The 17,168-nt window shown below is 40.9% G+C and overlaps 2 protein-coding genes across 3 annotated transcripts in view; one reads left to right on the forward strand and one right to left on the reverse strand.

Moving 5' to 3' along the window:
* The window catches only part of LOC110970730 (CLOCK-interacting pacemaker-like), a 611,892-nt gene that overhangs the window by 327,333 nt on the left and 267,391 nt on the right, over positions 1–17,168 (reverse strand). The gene's annotated exons all lie outside the window — the stretch shown is intronic.
* Positions 10,046–17,168, forward strand: part of LOC110970454 (smoothelin-like protein 2) — a 41,767-nt gene continuing 34,644 nt past the window's right edge. The window contains exons 1-2 of the mRNA XM_051937668.1: positions 10,046–10,304; positions 10,443–11,334. Coding sequence (XP_051793628.1) covers positions 10,777–11,334 — 558 coding nt within the window. The 5' untranslated portion in view covers positions 10,046–10,304; positions 10,443–10,776. The remainder of the gene's footprint in view (positions 10,305–10,442; positions 11,335–17,168) is intronic.

Below are 17,168 nucleotides of genomic sequence, written 5' to 3' on the forward strand. Positions count from 1 at the left end.
GCAACCTTGGCATTTCTCCTAAGGGTGAATGGCTTCTCTGTGGGATTTACTATTTTAACAGGAACCCAGCCATCCCCCCACAAGGAAGTAACAACTCTCCCCACCAGAACTTGTGCAGGTCTGGTCCTGCTTAGAGTGGGTTCAATGATGACTGTACTCCCCACTGCAGAAACATCCAATGTAGGCAGTTTCGCCCACACCAAATGTTCAGACATTGGCTGCAGAGTGATGCTTCTTTTGAGTTTAGCTGTTCCAATTCTGCCTGGCACTCTGCTGTCCTCTGATTGAGACAGCAGAGAGATGAGATGGGGCAGCTCATCTTTCTGTGTACCATTCACTGATGAGGCGTTCTGGTCACTAACAGTCTGTTTCATTTGTGAAATTAGCCACTTAATAGCATTGCTACCAAGGATCATTTCATCAGTTTGGCCTGGCACAACCAGGACAGGAATGACCACCTTATAGCCATAAACTGTGGTAACGAGATCATACATGGCAGAAGGTGTGATAAGGTGACCACCACAACCAACGATGACAAAGTCCTCAGCAGATTTTTTCTTAATGTTAGTTGACTGTGAAAGTTCTGCATCAACCGTCTCGCTTATCGTGCATGCCATAGATCCACTATCCACTAGTGCATTGAAAACATGTCCATTGTCAACAGTCACATCTGTTTAGAACAGGCTATCAGTCTTTGAAAGTTTTGAAGGCTTTGCACGATCAGTGTTTTCTGGGGAGGCACCATACTGCTACAGGTGCGATACAATGTCTCATAATCATTAATGTCTGTCAAATCCAGTGTGGGAGTTTCATTCACTTGATCCATGCTGTCCTCCCCCGCACGCAGACCATTCAGTTTCCGTGCTGTCCAGAAAAAGTAGGACGCCTCCCCTCTGGGCAGTGGCGTCTTGAATGACCAGGTAAGTGGCACATGAAACACAGCCTGTTCTCCTCCACAAGAACAGAGATCTCTAGAACTACGCTGACATCACACTATAATACTGAACCCCAGAGGTTGCCACCAAAGCCAATCAGGCCACCTGCTCACCCAAACAAATAAAAAGAACAAAAGAAACAATCATACAAAACCCCCCCCAAAAAATAATTAGAAAACTAAACACAGAATCACAAAAGAAAAGAACAAACAATAGACAGATCACAAACTCAGTAAAAAAAAAAAAAAGTCATTCTAATGCTATTAATTTTACAAACAATAACAACGGGCGTGCCAGGCGATGAGCACACGCACACCCGGATTGTCCTTAAAACACCATAAAAAGACTGATGCAGCAATTCCCGAAGGGCAGAGAACTTGCTGCAATGAACATGGAGACAGAACACCAGCAGCTTGCTTCAGACGTAGAGCGGCTCGTCAATAAAACCGCAGCTCCTCAGGCATCAGGGGAAACAGCCGCACGATCACTCAAAAATCCAACGCGATGCATAGGTTATGCATAGCTCCGAGGCCACACACATACCTGGCTCCCAGCCTTCGGCCAAGGTACCAGCCAAATTCTGACAGGTAGGTAGAAAAATACTCCGCCAGCATCTCGAGACTGCCACGGCAAACCACGCAGCTGAGTGAACACTCCAGTTTCAGGTAAAGGACACGTGGAAAATGCGCAGCCCTCTCTCAAATATACTGCAGTGTAGCACCGCCCCATAAGCCAGGTGCATCAGGATAATGACTCCCAGCTGCGCACACCTGATCTAATACACCTGTGGAGACGGACTGGACTATCCTGCCACATTATGATAGGCACTGTAAGTTTAGCAATATGGTGCACCCTTATCTCGAGAAAAACGGACACAACCAATGACAACAAGCTGGAATGATGGTTGTCAATACCAAACTGTGTTTCTTCAATGTGTTCCTCAAGCAGAAAAACATCCTCCGTTCCAATCTCCTCCCGGACGATGTGTGTGACTGTTGACACCTTTGGATCTTGCTTTGTTGAAGCCTGGCGAATCACCCTCTCTGCAACTCTCAGCACCTTATAATAATAATAATAATAATAATAATAATAATAATAATAATAATAATAATTATATTTATATAGCGCTTTAGGACAAGGTACGTTTTATCCGTTTGATTCCCGGCTATAAAACACACAAGCAGAAACAAAAAATCAAGCCGTTTTTTCGTTTTTTCGTTTTGAGCAAAAAACAAAAATACAGGAAACGGTTCGTTTTTTCGTTTTTTCGTTTTGAACAAAAAAACAAACAAAACAGGAAACGGTTCGTTTTTTCGTTTTTTCGTTTTCACCCCCAAAATGAAAATACGACTCAATATTCCGTTTCATTGGTGGGCGGGGCTTCGGAGCCCACCAGTGCACAATAAAGCTCCTGCCCATCACAATAAAGCTCTTGCGCTGGCGTTCATAGACAGACTGACTTTCATTGTATTGCCTGCCCCCACTGCACTTCCCCTAACTCTAAATCAAAGCAAGTCGTGTACACAGTAATGACAGTCATAACCAGTGGTGTAGTCTAGTTTTTTCTACTGGGTATACTCCAACCTCATAAACCAAAGCCAGGTCAGGTTCTCATATATGTGCGCGTGCACTCACATGTCCACGCACGCGCGCGCGCACACACACACACACACGCAGCAGCAGCAGCTCCTTTATTTCAAACTACCAATTAGATACTTATAGACATTATAGCGTCAGCAGCTCCTCTTCCTGCCATCAGGTAGACCTGATGTTTCCTCTTCATCAGGTAGAGCTGATGTTTCCTCTTCATCAGGTAGACCTGATGTTTCCTCTTCATCAGGTAGAGCTGATGTTTCCTCTTCATCAGGCTCCCTTTCCTAAATGTTAACCTTAGCTCCAGCTGTAGTGTTCCCTAAAGTGGAAGTATTCACAGGACAAGCAACAGGCTTATTAAAACACTGAAATAGTTTCATTTAGCGTTGCTTTCTTTTTCTTATTTTTTCTCCACTGACTGATGTTGGGTCATTAGAAGTTCTAGACTCATGTCCCTCTTCTTCTAAGCCAGGGGTATTCAGCTAAAATTCAGAGAGGTCCAGTCAGCAAAGGTCCAGAACATCATAATGTCTAACTTGAGTTACTGTGATCTATGCTGATGTAACCTGGTAGTTTTATTAGAGTCTGCCTGTAATCAAAAACTGACCGTCAAATAAATTCAGTACGGTTCAAAAACATTTTGACATTTATTAATAAATAACTTATATATAACTGTATATCTTAAAATAAAGTGTAGAACTTAAAAAAGCATGACTGAACAACCTGAATCAACTTCTATACATCTTTAACAATAATTAAATCTCATAAATGTAAACATTTGAACACTTTTACATTTTTGTCTGTCTCATATCACTCCCCTAATACACACGTGGACAAAATTGTTGGTACCCCTCAGTTAAAGAAGGAAAAACCCACAATTCTCACTGAAATCACTTGAAACTCACAAAAGTAACAATAAATAAAAAATTTTGAAAATTAAATAATCAAAATCAGCCATCACTTTTGAATTGTTGATTAACATAATTATTTAAAAAAAAACAAACTAATGAAATAGGGCTCGACAAAAATGATGGTACCCATAACTTAATATTTTGTTGCACAACCTTTTGAGGCAATCACTGCAATTAAACGATTTCTGTATTTGTCAATGAGCGTTCTGCAGCTGTCAACAGGTATTTTGGCCCACTCCTCATGAGCAAACAGCTCCAGTTGTCTCAGGTTTGATGGGCGTCTTCTCCAAATGGCATGTTTCAGCTCCTTCCACATATGTTCAATGGGATTCAGATCTGGGCTCATAGAAGGCCACTTTAGAATAGTCCAACGCTTTTCTCTCAGCCATTCTTGGGTGTTTTTGGCTGTGTGTTTTGGATCGTTGTCCTGTTGGAAGACCCATGACCTGCGACTGAGACCAAGCTTTCTGACACTAGGCAGCACATTTCTCTCCAGAATGCCTTGATAGTCTTCAGATTTCATCGTACCTTGCACTTTCAAGACACCCTGTGCCAGATGCAGCAAAGCAGCCCCAAAACATTACTGAGCCTCCTCCATGTTTCACCGTAGGGACAGTGTTCTTTTCTTCGTATGCTTGGTTTTTGAGTCTATGAACATAGAGTTGATGTGCCTTACCAAAAAGCTCCAGTTTGGTCTCATCTGTCCAAAGGACATTTTCCCAGAAGCTTTGTGGCTTGTCAACATGCATTTTTGCAAATTCCAGTCTCGCTTTTTTATGAGTTTTTTTCAGCAGTGGTGTCCTCCTTGGTCGTCTCCCATGAAGTCCACTTTGGCTCAAACAACGACGAATGGTGCGATCTGACACTGATGTACCTTGGCCTTGGAGTTCACCTTTAATTTCTTTGGAGGTTGCTCTGGGCTCTTTGGATACAATTCCAACGATCCGTCTCTTCAATTTGTCATCAATTTTCCTCTTGCGGCCACGTCCAGGGAGGTTGGCTACTGTCCCGTGGGTCTTGAACTTCTGAATAATATGAGCCACTGTTGTCACAGGAACTTCAAGCTGTTTAGAGATGGTTTTATAGCCTTTACCTTTAAGATGTTTGTCTATAATTTTTTTTCGGATGTCCTGGGACAATTCTCTCCTTCGCTTTCTGTTGTCCATGTTCAGTGTGGTACACACCTTTTCACCAAACAGCAGGGTGACTACTTGTCTCCCTTTAAATAGGCAGACTGACTGATTATGAGTTTGGAAACACCTGTGATGTCAATTAAATGACACACCTGAGTTAATCATGTCACTCTGGTCAAATAGTTTTCAATCTTTTATAGAGGTACCATCATTTTTGTCCAGGCCTGTTTCATTACTTTGTTTTTTTAAATAATTATGTTAATCAACAATTCAAAAGTAATGGCTGTTTTTGATTATTTAATTTTCAATAAATTTTTGTTTATTGTTACTTTTGTGAGTTTCAAGTGATTTCAGTGAGAATTGTGGGTTTTTCCTTCTTTAACTGAGGGGTACCAACAATTTTGTCCACGTGTGTATCTCTGCAGCTTAATGGGAGAACTGAGCTGCTGCTTGTTTGAGCCGTTCTCAAAACATATTTTGATTATGTTCATAGTTGAGAAAGCTGCCTTACAGCTGTTTGCTGAGCCAAACATGGTCAGCATGTGACCACAGTCTGTCCTCTAGAGATGTATAAGGCACAAAAGATACGACTCTCAGAGCCGATGCTTTGTAGTGAATCTGAAGAGCCGACTCCTAACGTATTTAATGGAGTATGGAGTTTAACACTGTCCTAGCAGAAAACATGTTACTGGATCCTAGATTAAAGAAGCTTGCCTTCAGTGACAGCAGAGCTGTTGATGAGACACTTCAGAGAATATGAGCAGCAGTCTGACACCTCCATTAGAGGACCAAGTGGAGGAGGAACCTCAAACTTCTGCTGTGTGGAGCCTCTTTGATGGAAGAGCTACAGGAGATGATTCAGGAGAAATCCTACAGCTGATGTGGTAATGGAGGATCATATCTAGAGGAACCCCTCATCCAACCAGCAGACGACCCACTGAGCTGGAGCAGGACAAGGCCTCAGTCTGCCCCACCTGGTGAAGGTGATGGAGGAGAGACAACTTCTTCCATCTGAGAGAATCTTCTCAAAAACACAGCAGATATTCACTGAAAGAAGAAATGTATCAGCCCATGCAAGCTCAGCCATCTGATTTTTTTAAATGTCAGCCTGCTCTGAGGACATTTATACTGTTTGAATACTGAGTCTGGATCTGGTTCTGTTCTGGTTCTGTGGGTTCATGTGCAGAGTTTTGTTCATTTATTTTTTGTGCAAAAACAGTTTGGTTGAAATAATAAACAAAAGCAAGAATACCTGTTTTTGTAACAGAGCAAATGTACAAAATGAGTCAATTATAAGGCTTCTCATAAAAACACTGAATGAAAAAGAGTTTGTCAAAACACAAATGATTCATATTTGCCAGGTTAGGATAAAATATGAGACTACAAAGAATAATAAATTAGGAGCCATTTGGGAGCCGAAAGAACCGGCTTTTCTTTGGAAGCAGTGCCAAAAGCTCTCTGAAAAGAGCTGAACTTCCATCACTATTGTCCTCTCTGTCCCTCATCTCTCAGCTGCTTTTTGAAGGCAGAGCTGCGATGCGATTCAGCGACGTCATTGGCTGAGTAGCGTCACGTGGGATGCCTGAACTCGTACATAATTGGTCTGTGCGTTTCTGAGCCGATAGACCAATGATAAACACTGGAAAGCTGCCCCGGTAAAATAGAAGCGACCTGTCAAATTTACACCCGTATAGACGGCGTCTGGGTCCGGATCCGGACCGCGGTCGGCCTTCAGTGAGCCCTGTTCTCAGCCAGACACCTTCCCCCGTCCCATACAGCTTCACCGCTTCCTGACACAGAGAAAAGTGAACGTTATGTCAAAAAAACATACTAATACATGTGTTTGCGCATTTTTAAGTGGTTATATGGAAATTCGGGAAGTTTTCTAGTGGGTATAAGGCGTATACCTGCGTGTTTACACTCCTGGGTATACGTATCTTTGCGCATTTTTAAGTGGGTATACAGAAATTTGGAAAATTTTCTTGTGGTGGGGTGTATACCTGCGTATCACGTAGACTACACCACTGATCATAGCTACATGGATGACGTTTGTAGCAAAAAAATAAAAAAAAAACGCGTGAAAATCATTTTAATATTCAGAGTTAAGATGGATTAAATGCGCTTTCAAACAGCGCTGAGTGGAGCGGCTGACCGGACCAAGACGGCGGCCGTATTTCTCGCTGCGCAGCACCCCGAGCAGCGTTGACCTGACCTGGCTTTGGTTTATGAGGTTGGAGTATACCCAGTAGAAAAAACTAGACTACACCACTGGTTATGACTGTCATTACTGTGTACACGACTTGCTTTGATTTAGAGTTAGGGGAAGTGCAGTGGGGGCAGGCAATACAATGAAAGTCAGTCTGTCTATGAATGCCAGCGCAAGAGCTTTATTGTGATGGGCAGGAGCTTTATTGTGCACTGGCAGGCTCCGAAGCCCCGCCCACAAATGAAACGGAATATGGAGTCGTATTTTCATTTTGGGGGTGAAAACGAAAAAACGAACCGTTTCCTGTTTTTTTGTTTTTTGTTCAAAACGAAAAAACGAAAAAACGAACCGTTTCCTGTTTTTTTGTTTTTTGCTCAAAACGAAAAAACGAAAAAACGGCTTGATTTTTTGTTTCTGCTTGTGTCTTTTATAGCCAGGAAACAAACGGATAAAACGTACCTTGTCCGCTTTACACAGTGCTAAAAGACACTTTACAGTACAGAGAAAATAACAAAGAACAAAGCAAAGTTAACATGCAAAGATAAAAAAAAAATAAACAAGATTATAAAATCAAACCTTCACTGTGCCTTGTGATGGAATCAGTAGGCAGCCATTGTTTTTCAGAGCTAGAAGGTGGTAGTTCTCGTCAAATGATGATGGTACAGCATCTCTGACCAAGCTTGAACGGCACACATCACATCACCTTCAAAATGAAAATGGAAAAAGAGGTCAAGAGGTTTTCTTCCTTCAAATTTCTTACAACCTTTCTTCAACAAAACTCCTATTTTGATGCATATCTGTTGATAATAAAGCAAAACTGCTTAAACTGTGAATAACCTTGTTTGCAAACTATTCTACAGTCAGATGTTCAGTTGTCTGTATTTCTAAGTAAGTGGGTGGGTATGAGCATTAGAGGTAGCTTACTGTTGTTAGGGTGAATTACATGTGAATAATACAGTCTGTGCCACCTGTGTAAAATTTGCTGGTCAATGTTATACCAGTAAGATTTGTTTTAGCTTTTCTGTGTCAGTTGTAATCTCAGCCAGTGTTATGGAATATGACTTATAAAGCCTCAGTTCACAGACGGGTCAACACCGGCAGTAAACATAGCCTAGCTAGCTGGCCACGATTTCGCTGGTGGGCATAAATACAGTACAGTAATATTCGATTCACAAAATACAACCAATAGTAATGTTCAATCTTACTTGTGAAAAGTAATCCCTCATGCCCTGTTTTCGACGATCCGGCGATTTGAACACGAATATGCGGCACAGTGCTCTGGCATCTGGTTCTTTCTGCTGCTGAACTGTAAGTACGATGACCAGTCCAAGATGGCAGCCGCATTTCTTTTTTTTTTTTAAGGTCTTTATTCCACAATTTAATTAACATAACAAAAAATAACAAGAAGAAAAGAAACTCAAATTTCCATTTACAAAATCTTGGCTTGCATCTGAACATAGCAAGCTTTCTGAATATAATGACAGATAGATAAGACATTCCTTTACATGTACAAAATGCATTTTAACTTTAAAAGAAAAAATCTTTTTCATTTCTTGCGCCCCAGCAACCAATGCGGCGTCTACTCTTTATATGTCTATAGTGCTAAAGCTGCCGAGCAAGAGTCGAAGCTGTCGCAAATCGCTAGGGACTGAGGCAAAGAATTGCTGAGCTGTCGCAAAAATGGCTAGTAGCGGAAGTGACGTACTTTCCGCACATGCGCAGTACAAATCAGGTTTCCAGGACGGATCGGGTAGTGACAGCGCCAAGCGGGAATCCTGTGATCAGGAACGACTATCCACCCTGGACAGGAAGCCCTGCCTAGAGCCATTTGATTGACAGCTCAGTCCACCAAGTGAAAGCAAACTGATTTGCATTTTTCTATTTCTTGGTGGACTGACACCAAGAAACAGAAAACTGCAAATCAGTTTGCTCTGGGCGGGGATTCTGAACACAGGATTCTTGCCTGACGCCAGGTCCGAGCACGGCTGAAGTGAAGCCGTGTCACCGTGGAGCTTCGGCTGATTCTGCCATCAGACACTGAAAGGACGCTGCTAATTCAGTAAATTAATGTTTATTTTCTTATCAGTGGCAGAATAAGCCGAAGCTCAAAGGTGACATGGCTTCACTTCAGCCATGGTCGGAGCTGGCGTCAGGCAGGAATCCTGTGTTCAGAATCCCCGCCCAGAGCAAAGTGATTTGCATTTTTCCTTTTCTTGGTGGACTGAGGAAATATAAAGAGAAATAAATAAATAAATAAATACATAAATGTGGAAATATAAAGAGAAATAAATAAGTAATTAAATAAATGTGGAAATATAAAGAGAAATAAATAAATAAATAAATAAATAAATAAATAAAAGGAAAAAAACAGAAAAGGTAAAAGCAAAGAAAAAAAATTCCTTTTTATTTCTTTATTTATTTGTCTTTATATTTCCACATTTATTTATTTATTTCTCTTTATATTTCCACATTTATTTATTTATTTCTCTTTATATTTCCACATTTATTTATTTATTTATTTATATTTTCATGTGGCACTCCTGTGACTCCATAATAGTGAAGGACAGACAGGAAATTGGGGAGAAGAGTCGGGGGAAGACATGCAGCAAAGGGCCACGAGTGGGAATCAAACCCAGGCCACTGCGTCGGGACCAGCCCCTATACATGGGTCACCCACTTAACCCGTTGAGCTATACGGGTGCCCTGTTTTTTTTTGTTCATTTTTTTGTGGCTGTAAGTGTTTTTTATTATGTCAATAATATTATGATAAATAATTTATTTTTGACCCAGGACAGAACAAAATGCACTGAACAGGACAAGAACAGGTTCCCACATGATGCTGCAAACAGATTTTTATATTAGTTTTAATATTATGACTCCATGAGTCTATTGCTAGAGGTTGCTATACACATAACTTTTGCCTTTTGCTAATTTGCAGAATATAACTGTCTCCTTTCATGAAAATTGTTAATGGAAAAAACCATGTAGATATTAGTGTCATTTCAGAAATAGAAGTTCAATTTTGTCAATGAAAATGTACATTTTTAAAATTGCAATGTTGAAAAATGATGTTTTTTGGGGGGGATTATTGTCTCTTTTGGAATCTTGGCGCCCTTTCAAAAGTTTGAATTCTCCCTTTATGCTAATATTACTTCATTACTAATCATGTCTTCTTGTAAACTCACCTAAATTCATTTGAGACTGACTCTTCAATTTAATGAAGGCTCAGAAATGTTGAAATTGATCCCTCCGAACTACAATCTCTCTAAAGGGACTTTATGAAACTTTAATGGCAGCCAATAGACAAAAACACTTGAATAATTCTGGCCCCTCCTCCCCATTAGATCTTCTCCCACCCTCTTTATGTCCCAAAATACAGACGCAAACCTGTTGCTCCCAAGCTCAGGAGGCACATATAGCTCAGACAACAGAGAGAGTCGGGGGGCAGTGGTTGTGAAGTAGATACACCACCAAAAAAGAAGGTGGAGAAAAATCATCTGTCACTACAAGTGGATTCCTTCGAAAGGTTAGTTTGATCATTCCCTAGCTCCTGCATGCACCAAGAAACCGATCTGGCTGTGCAGTACATAGTCTCTTTTCCAAGATGTCATTCTGCATGAGTTTTCCAACGGTTATAAATAACAACTGCTCTTGCTTTGACAAGGTGAGAGGAAGGAATTGGAACATGTTGAGAGAAGTCCTCAATGGAGCTTGATGGGTCTGAAATGAGTTGCTGCCAAGAAATCTTTCTCCAACTTCAGTGAAACCTTATGTGACTGTAGGTGGAAAATTGGCATGGAAGGCGGCAGATATCTCTGACACACTTTGAGAAGGAATGAGCACAAAGTGAAACATATTCAGCCACGAACTCAATTTATTTTAAGGACGTGAACCAGAGAATCAAGTGACATACAAGAGAAGGTTTGAAGCTCCATATTGACCACCCCATTGCTCATTTGATCTGAAATCAAGGGGTGGTGAAGGACGCTAAAACAGCCATGGATGAAGCTAGAGATGTTGGTCAAGAGGCGATGGTAAGTGAGGCTCTTGTTCAGTTCAAGGCCACCTTACAAGCTGCTGTGAAGGAGGTACACGTGGATGTAAGTGTTTTCAAGCAGCGTATCGAGAAGAGGATCGAGGACCTGTGCATTTCCAACAGACCCTTGGCCGATGTGGTGACCAGGCTGCAGGAGGAGAACCTGCAGCTCAGGGCCAAGCTGGAGGCCCTCACCCGCTTGGTGGAGGGTCTTGCTGGGGTGCAGATCGACAGAAGTGCTGCTGAAGTGAAGATGAAGAGTGAGGAAAATGTCATAGAGAATGGACATGTACAGATAGAATCCAAGACCCAGGAGGACCAGAGGGGACTGATTAACTCTGGAAGATCAGAAAGCATCCAGTCCATTCAGTCCATTTCCACGATCTCTGAGCCATCAGAGTCCAGTGGAGGCTCAAGCCATGCTGCTGCTGCTGCTGCTGTTGCCACTGCTGCTGCTGCCACTCCCAACAACACCCCAATCCTTCCTCCATGGAGAGTAAAGAGACATGCTGAGCTTAATGTGAGTATCCATTTGCACTAGCCTCTGGGCTGTATCAACAGAGGTAGAACTAAATCAATGTGTGACAGACTAACATGAGATGTAAGATGTTGTAAAGGTCTTCGTCACCACAGTCACACCACAGAACATGTCTGTCCAACTCCCACCGTACCAATTTCTGACTTTAGGTCTCAAAAATGTCACTAATCATTACTTGAAGGGGTACTAAACAGTAACTAATAAGGATCTAGTTGACACATATTCATAGACTTTAGTAGGCATTTCTCCAGAATTTTTCATTACCTACTGATTCAGATTTGTTCATGGATGGCATATAAGCAGTTTCTATAAATTTTTAAAGAGTTAATTCATCATTTAATCCTTTAATATTACCTGGAAACTTGTGTAGTCAGGTGCTCACAGCCTGAGAAGCTGCATTTTTGTGAGTGTGTTGCTTTAGGTGAAAGTGAGATATGAAAATTGATCCAGGAAGTCGGGTTTTAGGAATAGGTTTGTGAGTGTTTGGATTCAACAGAGACCAAAAAAGACTGACAACTGACAGTGGTTTTATTTTTGTTTCAAGGATTATGAGGTAAAGAGTAGAAATGGGATGTTTCCCTAAAATCATTTCATGTCCTTAAAGTTCGTGTGATTTATATTTCAATACGCCGACGCATTCATGAACAATCTTGTGAACCAGAAAATAATATAAGATAAATTCATGCTTTCCACGTTTAAATGTCCACAAGAGTACGTGATGCAAATTTCATCATCTGCACAAGTTTGATAGTGTCCCCACAGACTACTGTAGACATCCAAGTGCAGCTCAAAGTTTGTAGTTACATACACCGTCAACACTGCAGGCATGCTGACTACAACATACACCAGGAAACAAATACTGCTTTATACAAATGCTAATTATGAGGAGAAACTGTACAGGAGATTCTCCATCGTCCACACCTATATAATCATCAGAAAAAAGTTGTAATTGAGGTAATTGCTGTTGGACTTGGAGGTGCTTTGATTTGTACATGCTTTCCATCAAACACAGTAAGAGCTTCTAAATTCTCTAGATATCTTGTGCTATGTCTGCACAATGTGCTTGACAAAATTCCGTAATAATCACATTTACATAATGTTTCAGCCTAATTTGAAACCAGCTGCTGTATTGTGTAAAAATGCGAAGTCACAGGCAGCATTTGACAAACATCCACAGGAGCACCATGGGCTTTTCTGTGTTTGATACCAATTGCTGAGTACTGTAATGTTAATTAAACCATGTGTACGTCAGCTGTGATCTTTCAAGTTTCTGCATTGGCCTGTGTTCCAGGATGCAGAAATCATGAGTTGGTCTTTAGTAAATAATGTGCCAGGAATATGTCCTTGCATATATCTGATTGGCAAACACAGTGCTTTGCTGGATGTCGACCAGACATTGTTTTGTTTAACTGATGGGTTACCACTTCTTCATCATCCTGCCACTGTAGGAAGCCTAAACAGTTCTGTTTTTGTGATGGGAAGGAACTGCTGCTAAGTATATCTAATATCAAAAACACCTAACCCTGTCCAACATCCTCTCCCGGGTGGCTTACCTGTATGTTGGCAAACTCACAAAATACTTAGCATGATCCTTCCAAATGTCACTATAGATCTCTACAGCTTCCAACCAGAAACCATGCTGTTCCCCGGAACATGGTTCTACAACAGCAACGGCATGACTGTAGAGTATTTGAATATCTTCCTGACACTGTCAAAGCTACTCTGTTCCAGGTAGGAAAAAAATAACTGTTCAAGAGATCAGGCGTTCTTATGAACTGAATTGAACTGATCCGTAAAACCCTCCATATGAGAGGATGGATTAGAGTTGGGCTTCATGGTGAGGGCTCTAGATAAAATATGAGGGATCTGCAGGAAGCTTAGGTACTATATATATTTAACCTCTGGCTCCAGTGTCACATTTCTTTCAGTGGAGAAATTTAAAAGTGCTGTAGAGGTTCAGCATCACTTGCCGTAAAATTTATCATATTGTTCTTGTCAATAACATGGCAACAATAATAGCATTTGGCATTGTTAACTGAGATCATCAGACTTTAAAAATATACCATTATGTAAAAATAACCCCACCAAAATCACTTACACCCTTCTCAGCCCCCCATAATCTCAGGCCTCTTCTGCTCATGGCTCACTTTTATAACCACAGAGGTAACAGCAGGTCCTCCAAAGGGCACATGTATTTTTAGCTCTGTGATTTGGGGAGCGAGCTGCAGCTCTTTCTGCATGCTCTCCACCAGCTGCAGCTTCCTTCCTCATCTTCAGCACATACTCTCTGCATGCATGAATGGAGACAGCAACACAATTGAAGTCTGAATTGTGCTGAAACACGGAACTAAAAGTCACGGTCAGGGGCGTAATGGACAACATGACAACCAGGGCCAGCATTCTACTCTACATGCTTCCAACGGGGCCTTCAGTACGTATATCATGTGGCAACGCATGACGTAACTCACATCCATGCTCTGAAAACAGGTATATAAATAAATCCCCATCCCCTAATCGCTCAGGAACCTCGCTTCAGAGCCAATCTGAGTGTCAGGTCTCCTAATGGAAAATTGAATTGCTTCTACATCCCTGTCAAATGAAACCCCCAAACTGACGCATGAAGAGGGACGACCAGCTGTCCTGTCAAAACATATGCCCTGCCAACATTCCTCTGCTCTGAAGTCACATGGTCTTTTCCCGACCGTGAGCCCAAAGATTCTGACATCTGACTGACTCACCAGTTACCGTAATTCTCTTCTCCATCATTTCCAAATTCGCCGTCGTTCAGCGAAAGAAATTCACCAGGTGAAGATGTCAGTAGAGTTCGAAATTCTCCACAACTTTTCATCTTTGCAAAGAAGTTCAATTCCCCGAAGTGGTCAATCTTTATCAGCATCAACTAATTACCAAACTTTTTCTCTTGTAGCCTCTAGAACTGCAACTATTTTGTTAATGATTTGATCAGTTTGAGTAATCTTTTTTGGGGGGGGAAGTCCATATTCTGTCATGCCAGTGTCTTCCATTTTAATATTTTCTGCTCTTTTCACTCCTTTATGACAGTATGCTGATTATTTTTGAACTGTGGACAAAACAAGACATTTGAGGAAGTCATCTCAGACTTTCTGAAACACTGATTGAATTTTGTCATTTTATGATATTTCATAGTCAAACCAAACAACTGAACTTAAACTCGACTAAACTGGACAAAATGAAACTTTTGATTGAGAAAATATTATTTGAATAATTAATGATGCAAATATTTGTTAGTTGCAGCCAGAGTTACCTAAAAATGCAGTATCGCTAATGACCACCAGAGAATCTAAGATTTCACCTTATACGATCATACCAACTGTCTGTATACACATTCAGCTGACACTCTATGAATCTATGTTTCTGCCCGCATGCAAGATTTAAATGTACTCTTTTTAAATGTACTTCTTTTCTTTGTATTATAGTACTAACAATCTCCTGAGCAAGAGCTTCCTCTTCAGTTGCTAAACGCTCCACTAAATGCTAACTTTGTCTGTGGAATAAAGTCTAGTGGGGTTTGTTAGCTTTTACGTCAGCTGGAAAGGACGTGAATGAGCACGAAAGCAAAATTGAAAGCATAAAATATTAAAAGGTAGAATGATTATTCTCTGTGAGTTTGAGTTGGAATATGTTTTATTACACTTAAGGCCAACGCTTGCTTTCAAAACAGATGCTTGTTTAGCATAATGACTGTGACTGAGAGGACACTCAGTTATCCACATTATTATATTTCATTATTGAAAGAGTTGGAGTGAAAGTACTTGCTGGCAGACTTTGGAGGTGTTTGTCCATTTTTCTATTGATGGAGTGCAAAAGACAATATGACGTTTTAAATTCTCCAGAAGTCTCGTGCTAAGTCCGCGTGATCCAACAATCCAGTGTGTAACTAACTGCCAGACCCTATAAAAACTGCAAAATCACAGCCTTTCAAAAATATGGACATTTCTAAGTGACCCCGAACTTTTGAATGATAGTGTAAGTGTAGCAAACTGAGATGTACTTGTAATATGAATAGAACTCCATTAGCAACCGCTGTCCACTTTCGAAGTCCATACTAGTCAGTGCTTGAGGATGTAGAAACCATTTTTTAGACTTTAGCCTCTGGGATCATTGTTAATTTGTGCTTGTCTAACTGACAGGTGTTTTTAGAAAGCTACCTGGTTAGACTGTTTGCAATCTGTACATGTTTTTGTAGTTAATACAATGGGATTTCCCAATTAGAAAAACAAAACAATCAGGCTTTAACAATCCAGAGCCTTTATTAATGATGTCAAAAAGATTTTTACACTCATTTTTTGTTCTGAAATGATGGATCTGCCTGTACTTGTGTGTTTGTTAGCATGTATCCAAGGTGTGTTTGTGTGTTTCCAAGAAGGATCCTGAGTGTTGTGGAGGTAAACCCAGGCAGGGGTTGAAGGGATTAGCGGGTCAGACAGAGTCAGACTGTGATATATGCAGCAGCTACCGTGGAGCCCACAGATCACCGTGGTGCTAATCTGCCTCCTCACTATGAGTTGATGGACCGACTGCTATGGCTATGTTATGTAGTGTCCAGACCACTGCCTGTCTCTGGAAAGCTGAAATGCTCAGAGGGTGGGAGAGGGGGCAAATACAGGCCAAAGCCTCAGGCTGATATACTTAGGTGCAGTTTGAACTGCTCACTCTTACTGTCTGATTTCTAAAGCATCCATTTGGGGTTATATTAGGATGTAAGAAGAGTGCAGCGGAAACTATTGCAAAGGGGCTGATTGCAAAATCTAAAATAGGCTCTCAGTGGGAACATGGGTTTGTTGGCCACAGCTGTCATTAAAGGAGAAGCTGTCAGCTGTTAACAGCTGAAGATCACGCATGCAGACAAGAGTGAACACACACACAGATTTATCCTGGATAGAATTAATTTTAGATTCACAGCATGCAGCAGTCTGCACAACAAAAGGACCGTCTCTGTTTGTTGTGACCAGATCAGAAAACGACTGAAAGATGTTGCTGAAGCACAAATCAGCCCAGACACAGTGAGATGCATGTTACAAAACTTATTTACCTTCCTGAGGTAACGGCAAGGGACAGAACAGAGATTCTTTAAACAATTCTACATTAATATTGCATTTTATTTACTTTTCTCTTTAAACCAAACCCTGTCCATCAAATTTTCAGTGGAGTATTTCACTTCATGTTTGCATTAGGCATTTTTCAGTGGTCTTGGTAATGGCAAAGCTGATTTGCTGCTCAGTCCTGGATAACCCCCTTAGCCCTCCAAAACTCAAGCTCTATCTGAATGTTTCTGCTCCTGTTGTATTTTTACTCACTGTGGGCTCATTTTTCACTGCAATATAGAGTCCTCTATGGAAACAGCACAAGCATGGTAAGAAGCAGAGAGAACTCAGAAATGTCTTATATAACAGTTATAATGCCCTAAACAAAGATTAGGTGCTATATAATGGTGCAGATCTGGAATGAAGGTGGGGTTATAAATGCTCATAGGGTTTAAGAATCAAGCTAATTCCTGAGTAGGTTTTCTGTGGTGCAGATGAGGAAGAATCTGGGTTGCCAATGAAATCACAATGTAAGGGACAACCTCCTTCAACAGTGTTTATTAATTTTTGATAGGTTGGTCAGTATTTGTGTAATAATTCTGCCACTGAAATAGAAAATGCTCTTTTAAGATGCATTTTTACCTCAATTTTTTTTACAGCAATCTGTCAACACTGCCTGTAGTTCAGTCGCAGAATTACTGAATTTTAGTCATGTCCCTGCTGTTTGCAGCTGAGTCACTAATAGCTTCATGG

This window comes from Acanthochromis polyacanthus, chromosome 17, assembly GCF_021347895.1.
Source record: "Acanthochromis polyacanthus isolate Apoly-LR-REF ecotype Palm Island chromosome 17, KAUST_Apoly_ChrSc, whole genome shotgun sequence".
Taxonomy (NCBI): domain Eukaryota; kingdom Metazoa; phylum Chordata; class Actinopteri; family Pomacentridae; genus Acanthochromis; species Acanthochromis polyacanthus.